We start from the raw sequence: 16,237 nt of genomic DNA on the forward strand, positions 1-16,237 counted from the left end.
TGGAGTGGGGTGCCATTGCCTTCTCCACAGCACCACTGCTGTGAACACAGCAGTGTGTTCAGCAGTGTCCACAGCTAGTGAACAATTAAAAGTAGCCAGCTTTACCCAGGGTACTATAGGAGTTCAAGCTGTATATTATGAGGACTAGATGAGGTAACAAAAGCCATCTCTAAGCTCTGTTTAGATCTTTTTGGGTTATTTGAAACCTGTTGCATAGACTATCCATTGAAAGGATTGAAGATGTTAACTTTAAAATAAATACACAAAGGTTTTTATTTTCACAGGAAAATAGAGAACCATTGTGTGTGTTCAGCAGCTCATTAATATTTGACTCTTTGCAACCTCATGGACTGTAGCCCACCAGGCTCCTCTGTCTGTAGAAATCTCCAGGCAAGAATACTGGAGTGGTTTGCCATTTCCTACTCCAGAGCATCTTCTTGACCCAGGGGTCGAACCTGCATGTCTTGTGTTGCCTGCTGCTGCTAAGTTGCTTCAGTCGTGTCCGACTCTGTGCGACCCCATAGACGGAAGCCCACCAGGCTCCCCCGTCTCTGGGATTCTCCAGGCAAGAACACTGGAGTGGGTTGCCATTTCCTTCTCCAGTGCATGAAAGTGAAAAGTGAAAGGGAAGTCGCTCAGTCGTGTCCGACTCTTATGGACCCCATGGACTACAGCCTACCAGGCTCCTCCGTCCATGGGATTTTCTAGGCAAGAGTAGTGGAGTGCGGTGCCATTGCCTTCTCCGCTTGCATTGGCAGGCCAATTCTTTATTACTGCACCACCTGAGAACCATTATTTTATAATAAACACAAGCTTTTTCTGTACTTAACAAAAAAAAGTGATGTTGAGTTTTCTCTTGAGATAAATGAATAGTACGAATTTCGGGACAGAAGTATATGACCTTGTGATGGTGCCCAGTATTTTTATAATATTTTTTGTCTTGATAATATTTTACATGTCTAATTGATAGAAGCTAGTTAAGAGTATTCAGGTCTGAAATAAACTTTCTTACAACGACTGACAGTTGTCTTAGCTCTACTTTGAAGTTTTATTTAAGATATCTAAATTGGTTAACTAAATAATAAATAAAATATCTGCCCAGAGGAAACTAGGTCTTTAAGGAACTCTTACTCACTGCCATATCATTGAACCCAGCACACCATTAGGTACCCATTTAATATTGAGGCAGTCCATGATAATATGGAATAGCTGACCTATCATTATTAGTTTCTTCTTCCCTAAAAAAAGTTTCTGTATGAAAAAAAATCATGAAGGTGAAAGCAGGATTTCCCTGTGGTGCAGTGGATAAGAATCTGCCTGCCATTGCAGAGGACATAGGTTCAATCCCTGGTGCAGGAAAATTCCACATACCGTGGAGCATCTAATCCCATTACAACAACCACTGAGCCCATGGCTCTAGAGCCCGCGGTCTTCAGGTACTGAGCCCATGTGCCTGTGCAAAGCAACGAAGACCCACTGCTGCCAAAAATAAAATTTCTGAAAAAGAAGAAAGCAAGAAAAGATTGAGGGCAGAAGGAGAAGAGAGAGACAGAGGATCAGATGGTTAGATGGCATTACTGACTCAATGGACGTGAGCTTGAGCAAACTCCAGGAGATGGTGCAGGATAGGAAAGCCTGGCATGCTGCAGTCCATGGGGTCGCAAAGAGTCGGACACAACTTAGTGACTGAACAACAAGAAAAATTATTATTACTCAGTACCATCGTATCACAATTGGTTAATAGAAAAATAATGGAATTCTATATTACGAAGACTACCATTAAATAAAAGAACCTGTGATCAAATCCAGATGCATATCAGAATTATCTTGGAATCTGCCTGTAATGTAGGAGACCCGAGTTCGATTTCTGGGTTGGGAAGATCCTCTGGAAGAGGAAATGGTAACCCACTCCAGTATACTTACCAGGAGAATCCCATGGGCAGAGAAGGCAGGCAGGCTACAGTCCATGGGCACTAAGTTGGACACGACTTAGCGACTAAACCACCACCACCACAGATGCCCAGGTATTTCTTTTTTTTTTTTTGCCAGAACTCCAGATACATTTCTAATGAGCAGCCATGTTTAAAAACAACTGGACTGTATGAAGATCTTTTACTTTTATTGAGTTTGTTTCACTTTTTCTATTTCATATTCAGTGCTCCTATTTCATTTATTTAATGTTTTCCAATTTCTCTGTTTCTTTTTTTTTTAATGTTCTTTCTCAAGCCTTTATCAAGTGTAGTAGAAAAACTTTTGTATACATATACATAAATAATATATATTTTAGAAAACTTATGAATTTTTGCCTAACTAAAAAGTTGGTGACATTTTGATTCTACTTGTTTGACTTAGTGAAAATAGAAAACTAGACTTGTAATTAAAAAAATATATATGCAGCAAGCAACAAAGGTTTACTCCACAGCAAAGGAAACTATAGTGAATATCTTGTTATATACTATAATGGAACATAATTTCAAAAATAATATGTATGTGTATGTAAATATATATATATTTGGATCACAAGAAAAAGAAGTCTACTTTTTGAAATTTAGTAATGTTTACCTTTTTGCCAGTTTTTCTAAATGTCCTATGGACATAACAACGTATGAGATAACAAAATTTTAAATATATTTGTGTAGGATATAAGGTTAACATTAATGTAAATCTAGCATATTTAAATTATTAATGACATCATTCAAGATGCTCCTATTCTTATTTTTTCTGCACTTGATAAAATATTCTCAGAGAAATGTTACTATTATCTCACTATGATTATATATTTTTTTCTTTTCCCTTATATTTTTTCATTTTTGTTTTACGTATCTTTGATTTTTTGTTGTTAAATGTCTTATTATAGCTTATGATGTCTATCTTTGTGAATTGTATCTTTTATCATTAAAAATACTCATCTTTGTTTCACTTAAAAAATAATCTTAAATTGCAAGTTTCACTAACATACCATACATGTGAGCTCATTCTGATTTTAATCTAAATCTGGTATCCAAAGGGGCTTTTTAGGTACTTGGAAGGTTTAAGGGTGCTTTAAAAAGTTTTTTTAATTAATTAATTAATTTTGGGCTGCATTGGGTCTTCATTGCGGTGTGTGGGCTTTCTCTAGTTGCGGTGAGCAGGGGCTACTCATGGTGGTGGCTTCTCTTTGTTGCGGAGCATGGCCTCTGGTCCTGGATAGTTGCAGCACGTGGCCTCAGTAGTGTGTGAATCTTGCGGGACCAAGGATCAAACCTGTATCCCCTGCACTGGCTGGAAGGCAGATTCTTAACCACTGGACCACAAAAGAACCTCTGTAAAAGTTTTAAATGACCTAGGAGTACAGTATTTACCCTAACCTTAAAGGCAAGTGCAGCGGCCATCCTAGATGAGAGAGGTCTGTGGAACTCTTAAAAAAAGAGAAGAGAGAGAGGAATGGAAGGACATTCTCCTAAGAATTTTCTCACAGCTTTCTTCTTAGGAAGCTTTAGAGCTCTGAGTTTACCAGTTATGACAGTATTTTGGGGCTAATGGACATCTCACTCCAGCATACTTGTGCTGCATAATCTAGAATGCACTCTCTTCAGTATGGTGGCTACTAACCAAGCGTGGCTGTTTACAGTTGCTCATTAGCCACATTTCAGGTGCTCAAAAGAGCTACCTAATTGGACAGTGTAGCTACAGAATATTTTCATCATTTTGGAAAGTTCTTTTGCACAGCACTAATCAAGATGAAAAAGTTACACAAGAAAAATATTAGGAAGAACTATGTTTGGTAGAGATTAGTATAGAATTGAAAAGGATGTTTTCTTGACTTAGATTCTCTTAAGATTATGAATATCACCATATCAGTTGATATTTGGAACATTTCAGGGATTTAATTCTTACACTTTTGCTTCCAGAGTAAAGTAAATTCTATAGTTTTATTTCAGGATTATACAAATTGGTATGTTTGAAATGAATTCATTTATAGAACAGAGAGTAAAAGATGTGAAAAACAAACTTATGGTTGGGGTGGATGGGGAAGGGAGGGAGGGATAAATTGGGAGATTGAGATTGACCTAGATACCACTGCATATAATAGATATTTAATGAGTCCATTCTAAAGGAGATCAGTCCTGGGTGTTCTTTGGAAGGAATGATGCTAAAGCTGAAACTCCAGTACTTTAGCCACCTCATGCAAAGAGTTGACTCCTTGGAAAAGACCCTGATGCTGGGAGGGATTGGGGGCAGGAGGAGAAGGGGACGGCAGAGGATGAGATGGCTGGATGGCATCACCGACTTGATGGACGTGAGTTTGAGTGAACTCCGGGAGCTGGTGATGGACAGGGAGGCCTGGCGTGCTGCGATTTATGGGGTCGCAAACAGTTGGACGCGACTGAGTGACTGAACTGAACTGAACTGAACTAGCAAAACCTACTGTATAGCACAGGGGATTCTACGCAGTATTTTGTAATGACCTATATGGGAAAAGAATCTTTAAAAAGTAGATATATTTATATGTATAATTGATTCACTTTGCTGTACAGCTGAAACTAGCACAACACTGTAAGTCAACTATACTGCAATAAAAATTCTTAAAGAAAAAAATATTGGCATGTTTGTCAAGATGATTTTGAAAGTTAGAATTTGTGAATTCATATTTCTGCCATACATTTGATTTCATTATGCTATCTTCTGAGGCAAATACTGGTTTAATAAGATTTTATTTCTTTGGTTTTCTTTGTTCCCATTGATTAAGCCTCTGAAACTTTGAGACTTTTGAGCTATTTAGATAAATCCTCATCTACTTCATCTGTCCCTCAACCCTCTCCCCACTTTCAGTTCAGTTCAGTTCAGTCGCAACCAACTCTTTGCGACCCCATGGACTGCAGCATGCCATGGGCTTCCCTGTCCCATTACCAACTCCTGGAGCCTACTCAAACTCATGTCCATTGCATTGGTGATGCCACTTACAAAGCAGCAAATGAATGTTTTTATATTAGAAGGAAGTGTGCTCGTTGTTTAGTTTCCATGCCACCTTCAACATAAGAAATTAGGGGGGAAATTTGTAATACAGCAAAATGGTAGAAATTAATAAAATCTATCATTTTTCCCCAAAATGGAAACTTTGTCATTTTTATTATATAATGTACTGATTAGAAAATATATTAGGAAATTAAAATTTGAAAGAGCTCTCTTGATTTTAATGAGAATACTCTTAGTGTGTGACCTTTGAGTCAGATAGTGACTTGGTTTATGGTAATGTATACCTTTTTACTGTATTGGTAGTTTAAAGCAGAAAAGCACAGTCTTTTCCATACATATAAAAAAGGCATCTGGTGATATTTAACATCCATTTTGGTAATTTAAAAATCTTTTACTAAAATACTGAAAGATATTTCAATAAATATGCTAATTATACATTTTTCTAATATTCAACTGTTTTCCTAAAATGAACTGCCTTTGGTCATGATGTTCAGTTCAGTTCAGTCACTCAGTCGTGTCCAACTCTTGGCAACCCCATGAATCGCAGCATGCCAGGCTTCCCTGTCCATCACCAACTCCCGGAGTTCACCCAGACTCATGTCCATCGAGTCAGTGATGCCATCCAGCCATCTCATCCTCTGTCGTCCCCTTCTCCTCCTGCCCCCAATCCCTCCCAGCATCAGAGTCTTTTCCAATGAGTCAACTCTTCCCATGAGGTGGCCACAGTACTGGAGTTTCAGCTTTAGCATCATTCCTTCCAAAGAAATCCCAGGGCTGATCTCCTTCAGAATGGACTGGTTGGATCTCCTTGCAGTCCAAGGGACTCTTAAGAGTCTTCTCCAACACCACAGTTCAAAAGCATCAGTTCTTCGGCGCTTAGCCTTCTTCCCAGTCCAACTCTCACATGCATACATGACCACAGGAAAAACCATAGCCTTGACTAGATGAACCTTTGTTGGCAAAGTAATGTCTCTGCTTTTGAATATGCTATCTAGGTTGGTCATAACTTTCCTTCCAAGGAGAAAGCATCTTTTAATTTCATGGCTGCAGTCACCATCTGCAGTGATTTTGGAGGCCCCAAAAATAAAGTCTGACACTGTTTCCACTGTTTCCCCATCTATTTCCCATGAAGTGATGGGACCGGATGCCATGATCTTCATTTTCTGAATGTTGAGCTTTAAGCCAACTTTTTCACTCTCCACTTTCATCTTCATCAAGAGGCTTTTGAGTTCCTCTTCACTTTCTGCCATAAGGGTGGTATCATCTGCATATCTGAGGTTATTGATATTTTTCCTGGCAACCTTGATTCCAGCTTGTACTTCTTCCAGTCCAGCGTTTCTCATGATGTACTCTGCATATAAGTTAAATAAGCAGGGTGACAATATACAGCCTTGACGTACTCCTTTTCCTATTTGGAACCAGTCTGTTGTTCCATGTCCAGTTCTAACTGTTGCTTCCTGACCTGCATACAGGTTTCTCAAGAGGCAGGTCAGGTGGTCTGGTATTCCCATCTCTTTCAGAATTTTCCACAGTTTCTTGTGATTCACACAGTCAAAGGCTTTGGCATAGTCAATAAAGCAGAAATAGATGTTTTTCTGGAACTCTCTTGCTTTTTCGATGATCCAGCGGATGTTGGCAATTTGATCTCTGGTTTCTCTGCCTTTTCTAAAACCAGCTTGAACATTAGGAACTTCACGGTTCACATATTGCTGAAGCCTGGCTTGGAGAATTTTGAGCATTACTTTACTAGCATGTGAGATGAGTGCAATTGTGCAGTAGTTTGAGCATTCTTTAGCATTGCCTTTCTTTGGGATTGGAATGAAAACTGTATTACTATTTTAATCTGTCATTTGATTCTTATTGATAGTATTTATTTAAAAGTAGATTTGTTTTTTTTCCCCCTGATTTTATTATCCCTGGAAGAACTGAGAAGCTTTAGTTTGTTTCCTGGAACAGTCGAAGCATAGAATTTACCTGTTCCTTTAGGGTTTCATGGAGAAGGCAATGGCACCCCACTCCAGTACTCTTGCCTGGAAAATCCCATGGACGGAGGAGCCTGGTAGGCTGCAGACCATGGGGTCGCGAAGAGTCGGACACGACTGAGCGACTTCACTTTCACTTTTCCCTTTCATGCATTGGAGAAGGAAATGGCAACCCACTCCAGTGTTCTTGCCTGGAGAATCCCAGGGACCGGGGAGCCTGGTGGGCCACCATCTATGGGGTCCCACAGAGTTGGACACGACGGAAGCAACTTAGCAGCAGCAGCAGTTAGGGTTTCATCTCCTTATTTGATCCTGGTACTTTTGTAGAATGTAATTGTTTGCAGCTTTCTTAAATTCTTGTAATAGATGTTGATTTATTCTTAATTTTCATATTTATCAACATAGACTTAGTCATTTTTTTCTTCTGTGTCTATGGTTATAAATTATCATATTCTTAATTTTGTTTTTGTATTTTTTTTAGGCTTATTTTCTGGAGAGGGAGATGGCAACCCACTCCAGTATTCTTGCCTTGGGAATCCCATGAACAGAGGAGCCTGGCGGGCTACAGTCCATGGGGTTGCAAAGAGTTAGACATGACTGAGCAACTGACCTCACAGCACAGTCCTAGTTTATCATTTTATTTTCAAAGAGCTAATTTGTCAGTTTTAAATAAGTTTTTGTAATTCACTTTCCACTTTTATCATTATGAATTTCTCTCTCTTCTAAAAAATTACTGATACCCAAATGGTTATTCTCCTTCAAATATGTTGCTTTAAGTGAAGGAAGTGATTTAACAAGTGAAAATTGCTTGTCTGTGATGTAGGCTTCCTACTTCTATAAAATTGCAACACTTAATTGTAATAAAGGTAGTTGGTTAAATGGAAATCATTAAGATTCCAGAAAAAGGACTGTGATACATCAGTTGTAGGCTGTAGCTTTTCCTTTATTTGTGTCATGATCTTGTTGAAAGTATATTTTGAAAGAATTACTAGTGTATAGTGTCTGTTTTTTTTTTTTAATTTTCCCATTTAGAATATTTTGGCATCATCTGGCAGTTTTTTTGCTTAACTTCATGTATACTAACAACAAAGATTGCTTCCATAGGTTTTACTTTTCTACTTAAGGATCTTGTTGTTTCACAGTAGATTGAGTGATGGGTAGATTTATATATCAGTGGCATTTCAGAACATTAAAAATGTGAGAATATAAAACAAAGCTATATTTAGTCACATTAAATCAACTAATACATTTCTATTTATTTATTGAGATGTTTCTTTTGTGTTATATGTATTTTCTTATAAAATGTTTCCTTTAAGACTGAATTTAAGTACTTGATTTCCTTTGTAGGTATAAGCGTGTCTTTTCAGTTGGAACCCATGCGATAACTACATATAATCCCAATACCTTAGAAGTAACAAATCAGGTAATAATTTTAGAAGCTATTAGGTGTTTGAACTCCACTTGAATTTTAAAAGCCAGTGGTCCCTAGCCTGAAATCAGGCCAGGAAGGATAGAAATGTCAAATTTGAAAAAGATTAATATGCTTATATAATGCTCAATACTCAGGACCAAACATAAATAAATAAAGGGAGCATATGTGTGCATATTTCTAGGCTCTAAGGAGTATAGCTTTTTACGGTTACTTTGATTATAAACATCATTTTAATGTAAAATTTGTAAATTTTTTATAATTTTAAGGGCAATATTGTTACTCTGATACAGACATACATAAGTGCAGTGGTTAGAAAATGTATGTCATAAAAATAAGGTTGATATTTATAAAGGCAAGACTAAACTGAATATGGGTAAATAAACACTTAAAATATTCTAATTTAAGTCCAAATTAGGCATGTTTTACAGATTCCTCTTTTTGTTGCTGTTTTTAAATGTTTTGTAGATAATCATAAAATGTTATTCCCCAGCTCTTTTCATATCTGTGTATTTTAGTTGCTTTGGATTGATCAATCATTAATAATCAATCAGGGATTGAAATTGGAAAACGTAACTTTTTTATTATTGTCTCTGATAACTGAAAACTTTTTAGTTTGTTTTGTAGAGTTACTGTAAAACAAAACATTTTCTAGATCTCAGTACTGTGTTATAAAATTTTTTCATTTAATCAGTGATTTGAAATTAAAATCGTAAAAATAAGTGTTGCATTTCACCACAGTGTAGCACCAGTTGAATGATTTCCTTTTTTTTGTTAGTGGCCTTATGGAGACATTTGCAGCATCAGCCCTGTAGGAAAAGGACAAGGAACAGAGTTCAACCTCACATTTCGTAAAGGCAGTGGAAAAAAGTCAGAAACATTAAAATTTTCTACAGAGCACAGAACAGAACTTCTTACAGAAGCATTGGTGAGAACTGTTTCATGTTAATACACTAAATTTCTCTCTTCTCTTTTTTAATGAGTTACATTAAAGTACAGATGCTGGTGTTCTGAGCCCCTTTCCCACTTATTGACCCTTAATTGACTCTGTGAAACTTTTACTTTTTTCTTACTAAGAGGCTGGATAATCCTTTAGGTTTGATAGTTCTTTTAGGTCTTTTTAAATGCATTATATAGAACAAAGCAGTTGTATGTTTAATCTACCCTGTTTTTCAATAAAATTTCACACACTTTTTATTAAATATCCTTCAACTATAACTTTAATAACATTTTTTAATATCAGGATTACCAAGTTGGAATTTTACTTACTTTGGATAGAAAGTACTGAACTGAGAGTCTCTGTTAATAAGTCTGTTGTTATAAACTATGTTTTGTATGTCTTCTCTTTCAGAGATTTAGAACTGATTTTTCAGAAGGAAAAATCACAGGAAGGGCAAGTATTTCTAACATTTATTAATATCTTTTTTGGCTTATCAGTGTTGCACTTTAGAAATCCTTGCATAAATTGTGTATTCCCTTTGTGGCAAAGCTGAAGAAACTGAAACATAATTTTAATGTCTCCTGATATCATGTGATAGATAAATGTAGTTTAACAGGAAACTCAAATATGAGAAATTAGATTTATGATTGTTAATGCGAATAGTTAGATAACAATTTTCAGGCAGAACTAAATATTAAAAACAAGGCTTCATTCAGCAAGTCTTTATTCTGTTTCTTAACAGCAACAGAAGCTTCACACTGCTCATAATACTTCTTAGAACATGCAATTGTTGTTTGTTGTACAAGATTCTTATTTTGGAAGTATTAAACTTGTAAGAAAATATATGTATTGAAACTGTCTCATTGTATGCCCTCACCCTGAATCCGGGGGTTTCCCAGGTGGCTCAGTCACCTACCAGTGCAGGAGACGTGGGTTCAATGCCTGAGTCAGGAAGATCCCTGGGAGGAGAAAATGGCAACCCACTCCAGTACTGTTGCCTGGAAAATCCCATGGACAGAGGAGCCTACTAGGCTACAGTCCATGGAATCACAAAAAGTCCTACATGACTGAGAGACTGATCATGCTCACACTCACTGGGTCTTGCCGATAATGAGGATTTGCATGGTGCAATGACAGCTTTCAGGAAGTAATTATTGCTTATTAGAATCTTAACTTTTCCAGGCCTTCTCTAGACATGTTATAGCAGCATTTAAAGTAAATCTGAGTCTTCTGGGGAGAGGAAATGGGCGCTGATGCTTTTCTTTCACTCCCTTCAAATACGGAATTTCTTTCCATGAGAAGGTATTGCTTATATAATAGGGCTGGGGGATCCAGAGTGATGTGTAAATTCGGAGCACTGTCCATAACTCTAGCTTCTGGCAAAAGGCAGGACCTGAATTCTAATATGCTGGCAGTACCGTTCCCTTGTTTTTTAAAAGCCCTCATCCTTTCTATGGGTATTCTGTTCTGTGTTTTAGTATCTGAGAAGCCTCCTGATTTCAACTCAAGCAAATGGTTGGTTGCCAAGGAGCCATTTAAAATAGCTTAATGGTTTTTGGTGAGCTCCTTGCTGCTTATCACATTTCTATAAATCATAATTTAGTACACTTATTTTAATTATGTTAGTAGGTGAGTTTTCTGTATAGCTCATCTATTTGGAAAACAACTGCTTCCTAAAGCATATTTATAGATTTTGTTATAAGTTCCCCTTTATATATGTTAATTTCAGCAAGTTAATATTTTTCAAACTTTTTGGTGGAAACAGTATCCCTAGAAGATAGCCTGAAGAGCAGCAGTTTTATAAAAGTTGAATTTGGTCTTCGGCTTCCCATCGCTCCTAGATATACTCTAAATCAGATTCTCTTAAGACTGTCTTGGCCACCACAATCCTGAAGGACAGTGATTTGTTCCCTTGGCAAATCTCACTGCTTTACAGTTGATTACCTTCTGAAAGAATGGAGAATATCCTGCAGACTGGGCTGAGGCATGTAAACCAGCATAGTGGGAAAAGCACCAACTTTTGTGACCTCCCTTCCCACCAAATTTTGTGACCTACTTCTGCTGGAAAGGTGTGGTACTGCTCCATCCTTTAGTGCAGAATCAAGGCTTTAAATATATTCTTGGGTTAATGCAGGCCCTTTGGTCTTTCTGCAGAATTCCTTTTATGAAACTGTCATGTTCATGATGCCGTAGCTCAGAAATGCTGAGGGAATTGATGGATATGATTCTGTGAACCTCATTGCTGGGTTTAATGTTGGGAGGTGGAGATATTTATTATCTAATGTCTTACTCTCCTTTCCGAACACCTGCAAGAAAATTTCTCTGCCATTTTAGTGTTAGAAGTAGTTGTATTTTTGAGCAGCAACCAGTTTATTTTTACCTTAAGAATCATGTAACTGACCATGCATTCCACTTCGTATTGGTGGGTAGAAAACTTTATGGAGTTTTTGGGTCAACAAGGGAATGTTCATTTCACATCTGACATTTTGTTATCCTATTTTCTCTTGGTCTCATTTTGCCTTTATTCTGTACATATCATTTTGGTTATCAGCCTCAACTAAATGTTTTTTCTAAGAATAAAACTGGGGAGTAAATGGATGTTCACCCTTGTAATTATTTCTGATACTAAGTTCTTTAATTTATAAAGGAATGTTATCTAAATAGAGCTTCCCAGATGGCACTAGTGGTAAAAAACTGCTTGCCAATGTAGGTGACATAGGAGATGTGGGTTAGATCCCTGGATTGGGAAGACCACTGGAGAAGGAAATGGCAACCTACTCGAGTATTCTAGCCTTGAGAATCCCACTGACAAAGGAGCCTGGCAGGCTCCAGTTGATGAGGTTGCAAAGAGTCAATCAAACACAATTAGCACCAGTTATCTAAATCAAATTTTACTTGCTAATGTGATCAAACTTCTAAAGATGACTTCCCAGTGGTGTGTATTTAGAAAAGCCTACAGTCAAACTGAGGCTTCAGCTTTTTTGTGTGTATAGAAAAAAAATCTACATCACTTCATGACAAATAGAAGGTGAAAAAATGGAAGTGGTGACAGATTTTATTTTCTTGGGCTCCAAAATCACTGTAGGCGATGACTGCTGCAGTGAAATTAAAAGATACTTGTTCCTTGTAAGGAAATCTATAACAAACCTAGACCACGTACTGTAAACCAGAGACATCACTTTGTCAACAAAGGTCCATATAGCCAAAGCTATGATTTTTCCAGTAGTCATGTAGGGATGTGAGAGTTTGACCATAGCAAATGCTGAGCACTGAAGAACTGATGCTTTTGTATTGTGATGCTGGAGAAAACTCTTGAGAGTCCCTCGGGCAGCAAGGAGATCAAATCAATCAATCCTAAAGGAAATCAACCCTGAATATTGGAATACTGGAAAGACTGATGCTGAATCTGTAATACCTTGGCCACCTGATGTGAAAAGTGGACATATTGGAAAAGACCTTGATGCTGGGAAAGATTGAAGGCAAGAGGAGAAGGGAGCAGCAGAGCCTGAGATGGTTAGATAGCATCACCAACTCAGTGGACATGAATTTGAGCAAATTCCAGGAGATAATGGAGGACCGAGAAGCCTGACTTGCTGCAGTCCATGGGGTCGCAGAGTCAGAAACGACTGAGCGACTGAACAACAACAAGAAAAGTATCTACATTGATATATTGAATTAGCTTGGGTTGTTTAATTTAAATACCCTAAAAGCCCTGAAATGTGACTTAGCTCTTTTCCATGTCTAACTTGATTAAAAGAATCCATCGACAAAAGTTGAAATCTTTTCTCCAGTGGAATTCCTTCAGAGTAACTTCTGTTTAAGATTGCCCTTAAGATTTGCATGAGGGTGACTTAAAATTGTTTCACAACTAAAACCTTTGTTAATTTTCAAAAGATATACTGTCTTTTCATAGTGTTCATACTGTTCATGGGGTTCTCAAGGCAAGAATAGTGAAGTGGTTTGCCAGTCCCTTCTCCAGTGGACCACATTCTGCCAGAATGAACAGTATGAAAAGGAAAAGATAGGACACTGAAAGATGAACTCCCTAGGTTGGTAGTTCATCTCCCTAGGTTGGTAGGGAGTTCATCTCCCTAGGTTGGTAGTTCACCTCCCTAGGTTGGTAGGGAGTTGCCCAATATGCTACTAGAGATCAGTGGAGAAATAACTCCATAAAGAATGAAGGGATAGAGTTAAAGCAAAAATGACACCCAGTTGTGGATGTGACTGGTGATAGAAGCAAGGTCTGATGCTGTAAAGAGCAATATTGCATAGGAACCTGGAATGTCAGGTCCATGAATCAAGGCAAATTGGAAGTAGTCAAACAGGAGATGGCAAGAGTGAACATCGACATTCTAGGAATCAGCAAACTAAAATGGACTGGAATGGAATTTAACTCAGATGACCATTATATCTACTACTGCGGGCAGAAATCTCTTAGAAGAAATGGAGTAGCCATCATAGTCAACAAAAGAGTCTGAAATGCAGTACTTGGATGCAATCTGAAAAAAGACAGAATGATCTCTGTTCGTTTCCACAGCAAACCATTCAATATCACGGTAATCCAAGTCTATGCCCTGACCAGTAATGCTGAAGAAGCTGAAGCTGAATGGTTTTATGAAGACCTAGAAGACCTTTTAGAACTAACACCCAAAAAAGATGTCCTTTTCATTATAGGGGACTGGAATGCAAAAGTAGGAAGTCAAGAAACATCTGGAGTAACAGGTAGATTTGGCCTTGGAGTACAGAATGAAGCAGGGCAAAGACTAATACAGTTTTACCAAGAGAATGTACTGGTCATAACAAACACCCTCTTCCAACAACACAAGAGAAGACTCTATACATGGATATCACCAGATGGCCAACACTGAAATCAGATTGATTATACTCTTTGCAGCCAAGGATGGAGAAGCTCTATACAGTCAGCAAAAACAAGACCAGGAGCTTACTGGATCTGATCATGAACTCCTTATAGCCAAATTCAGACTTAAATTGAAGAAAGTGGGGAAAACCACTAGACCATTCAGGTATGACCTAAATCAAATCCCTTATGACTATACAGTGGAAGTGAGAAATAGATTTAAGGGATTATATCTGACAAACAGAGTGCCTGATAAACTATGGACAGAGGTTTGTGACATTGTACAGGAGACAGGAATCAAGACCATCCCCATGGAAAAGAAATGCAAAAAAGCAAAATGGCTGTCTGAAGAGGCCTTACAAATAGCTGTGAAAAGAAGAGAAGTGAAAAGCAAAGGAGAAAAGGAAAAATATATCCATCTGAATGCAAAGTTCCAAAGAATAGCAAGGAGACATAAGAAATCCTTCCTCAGTGATCAATGCAAAGAAACAGAGGAAAAAAATAGAATGGGATAGACTAGAGATCTCTTCAAGAAAATTAGAGATACCAAGGGAACATTTCATGCAAAGATGGGCTCAATAAAGGACAGAAATGGTATGGACCTAACAGAAGCAAAAGATATTAAGAAGAGGTGGCAAGAATACACAGAAGAACTGTACAAAAAAGATCTTCACGACCTTGGTAATCACGGTGGTGTGATCACTCACACTCACCTAGAGCCAGACATCCTGGAATGTGAAGTCAAGTGGGCCTTAGGAAGCCTCACTATGAACAAAGCTAGTGGAGGTGATGGAATTCCAGTTGAGCTATTTCAGATCCTAAAAGATGACGCTGTGAAACTGATGCACTCAATATGCCAGCAAATTTGGAAAACTCAGCAGTGGCTACAGGACTGGGAAAGATCAGTTTTTATTCCAATCCCAAAGAAAGGCAATGCCAAAGAATGCTCAAACTACCACAATTGCACTCATCTCACATGCTAGTAAAGTAATGCTCAAAATTCTCCAAGCCAGGCTTCAGCAATACGTGAACCGTGAACTTCCAGATGTTCAAGCTGGTTTTAGAAAAGGCAGAGGAACCAGAGACCAAATTGCCAACATCCACTGAATCATCGAAAATGTCAGATAGTTCCAGAAAAACATCTACTTCTGCTTTATTGACTATGCCAAAGCCTTTGACTGTGTGGATCATAATAAACTGTGGAAAATTCTGAAGGAGATGGGAATACCAGGCCACCTGACCTGCCTCTTGAGAAACCTGTATGCAGGTCAGGAAGCAACAGTTAGAACTGGACATGGAACAACAGACTGGTTCCAAATAGGAAAAGGAGTATGTCAAGGCTGTGTATTGTCACCCTGGTTATTTACCATGAGTACATCATGAGAAATGCTGGGCTGGAAGAAGCACAAGTTGGAATCAAGATTGCTGGGAGAAATATCAATAACCTCGGATATGCAGATGACACCACCCTTATGGCAGAAAGTGAAGAACTAAAGAGCCTCTTGATGAAAGTGAAAAAAGAGCGTGAAAAAGTTGGCTTAAAGCTCAACATTCAGAAAACTTAAGATCATGGCATCCGGTCCCATCACTTCATGGGAAACAGATGGGGAAACAGTGTCAGACTTTATTTTTGGGGGCTGCAAAATCACTGCAGATGGTAACTGCAGCCATTAAGTTAAAAGACGCTTCCTCCTTGGAAGGAAAGTTATGACCAACCTAGATAGCATATTAAAAACAGAGACAAAAAAAAAAAAAAAGGCAGAGACATTACTTTGTCAACCAAGGTCCGTCTAGTCAAGGCTATGGTTTTTCCAGTGGTCATGTATGGATGTGAGAGTTGTACTATAATGAAAGCTGAGCACCCAAGAATTGATGCTTTTGAACTGTGGTGTTGGAGAAGACTCGGACTCCAAGGAGAGCCAACCAGTCCATCCTAAAGGAGATCAGTCCTTGGTGTTCATTGGAAGGACTAATGTTAAAGCTGAAACTCCAGTACTTTGGCCACCTGATAAAGACTCTGATGCTGGGAAGGATTGAGGCTAGCAGGACGACAGAGGATGAGATAGTTGGAT

The 16,237-nt window shown here is 38.1% G+C and overlaps 1 protein-coding gene across 2 annotated transcripts in view; it reads left to right on the plus strand.

Moving 5' to 3' along the window:
• Positions 1–16,237, plus strand: part of DNAJC13 (DnaJ heat shock protein family (Hsp40) member C13) — a 162,744-nt gene that overhangs the window by 42,405 nt on the left and 104,102 nt on the right. For both annotated transcript variants that reach the window (XM_086351611.1, XM_086351531.1), the window contains exons 3-5: positions 8,286–8,361; positions 9,146–9,295; positions 9,719–9,760. In XM_086351611.1, coding sequence (XP_086207737.1) covers positions 8,286–8,361; positions 9,146–9,295; positions 9,719–9,760 — 268 coding nt within the window. The remainder of the gene's footprint in view (positions 1–8,285; positions 8,362–9,145; positions 9,296–9,718; positions 9,761–16,237) is intronic.

The sequence above is a fragment of the Bos grunniens genome, chromosome 1 (genome assembly GCF_055505025.1).
Source record: "Bos grunniens cultivar Pamir isolate PY7600 chromosome 1, Bosgru_T2T1.0, whole genome shotgun sequence".
Taxonomy (NCBI): Eukaryota; Metazoa; Chordata; class Mammalia; order Artiodactyla; family Bovidae; genus Bos; species Bos grunniens.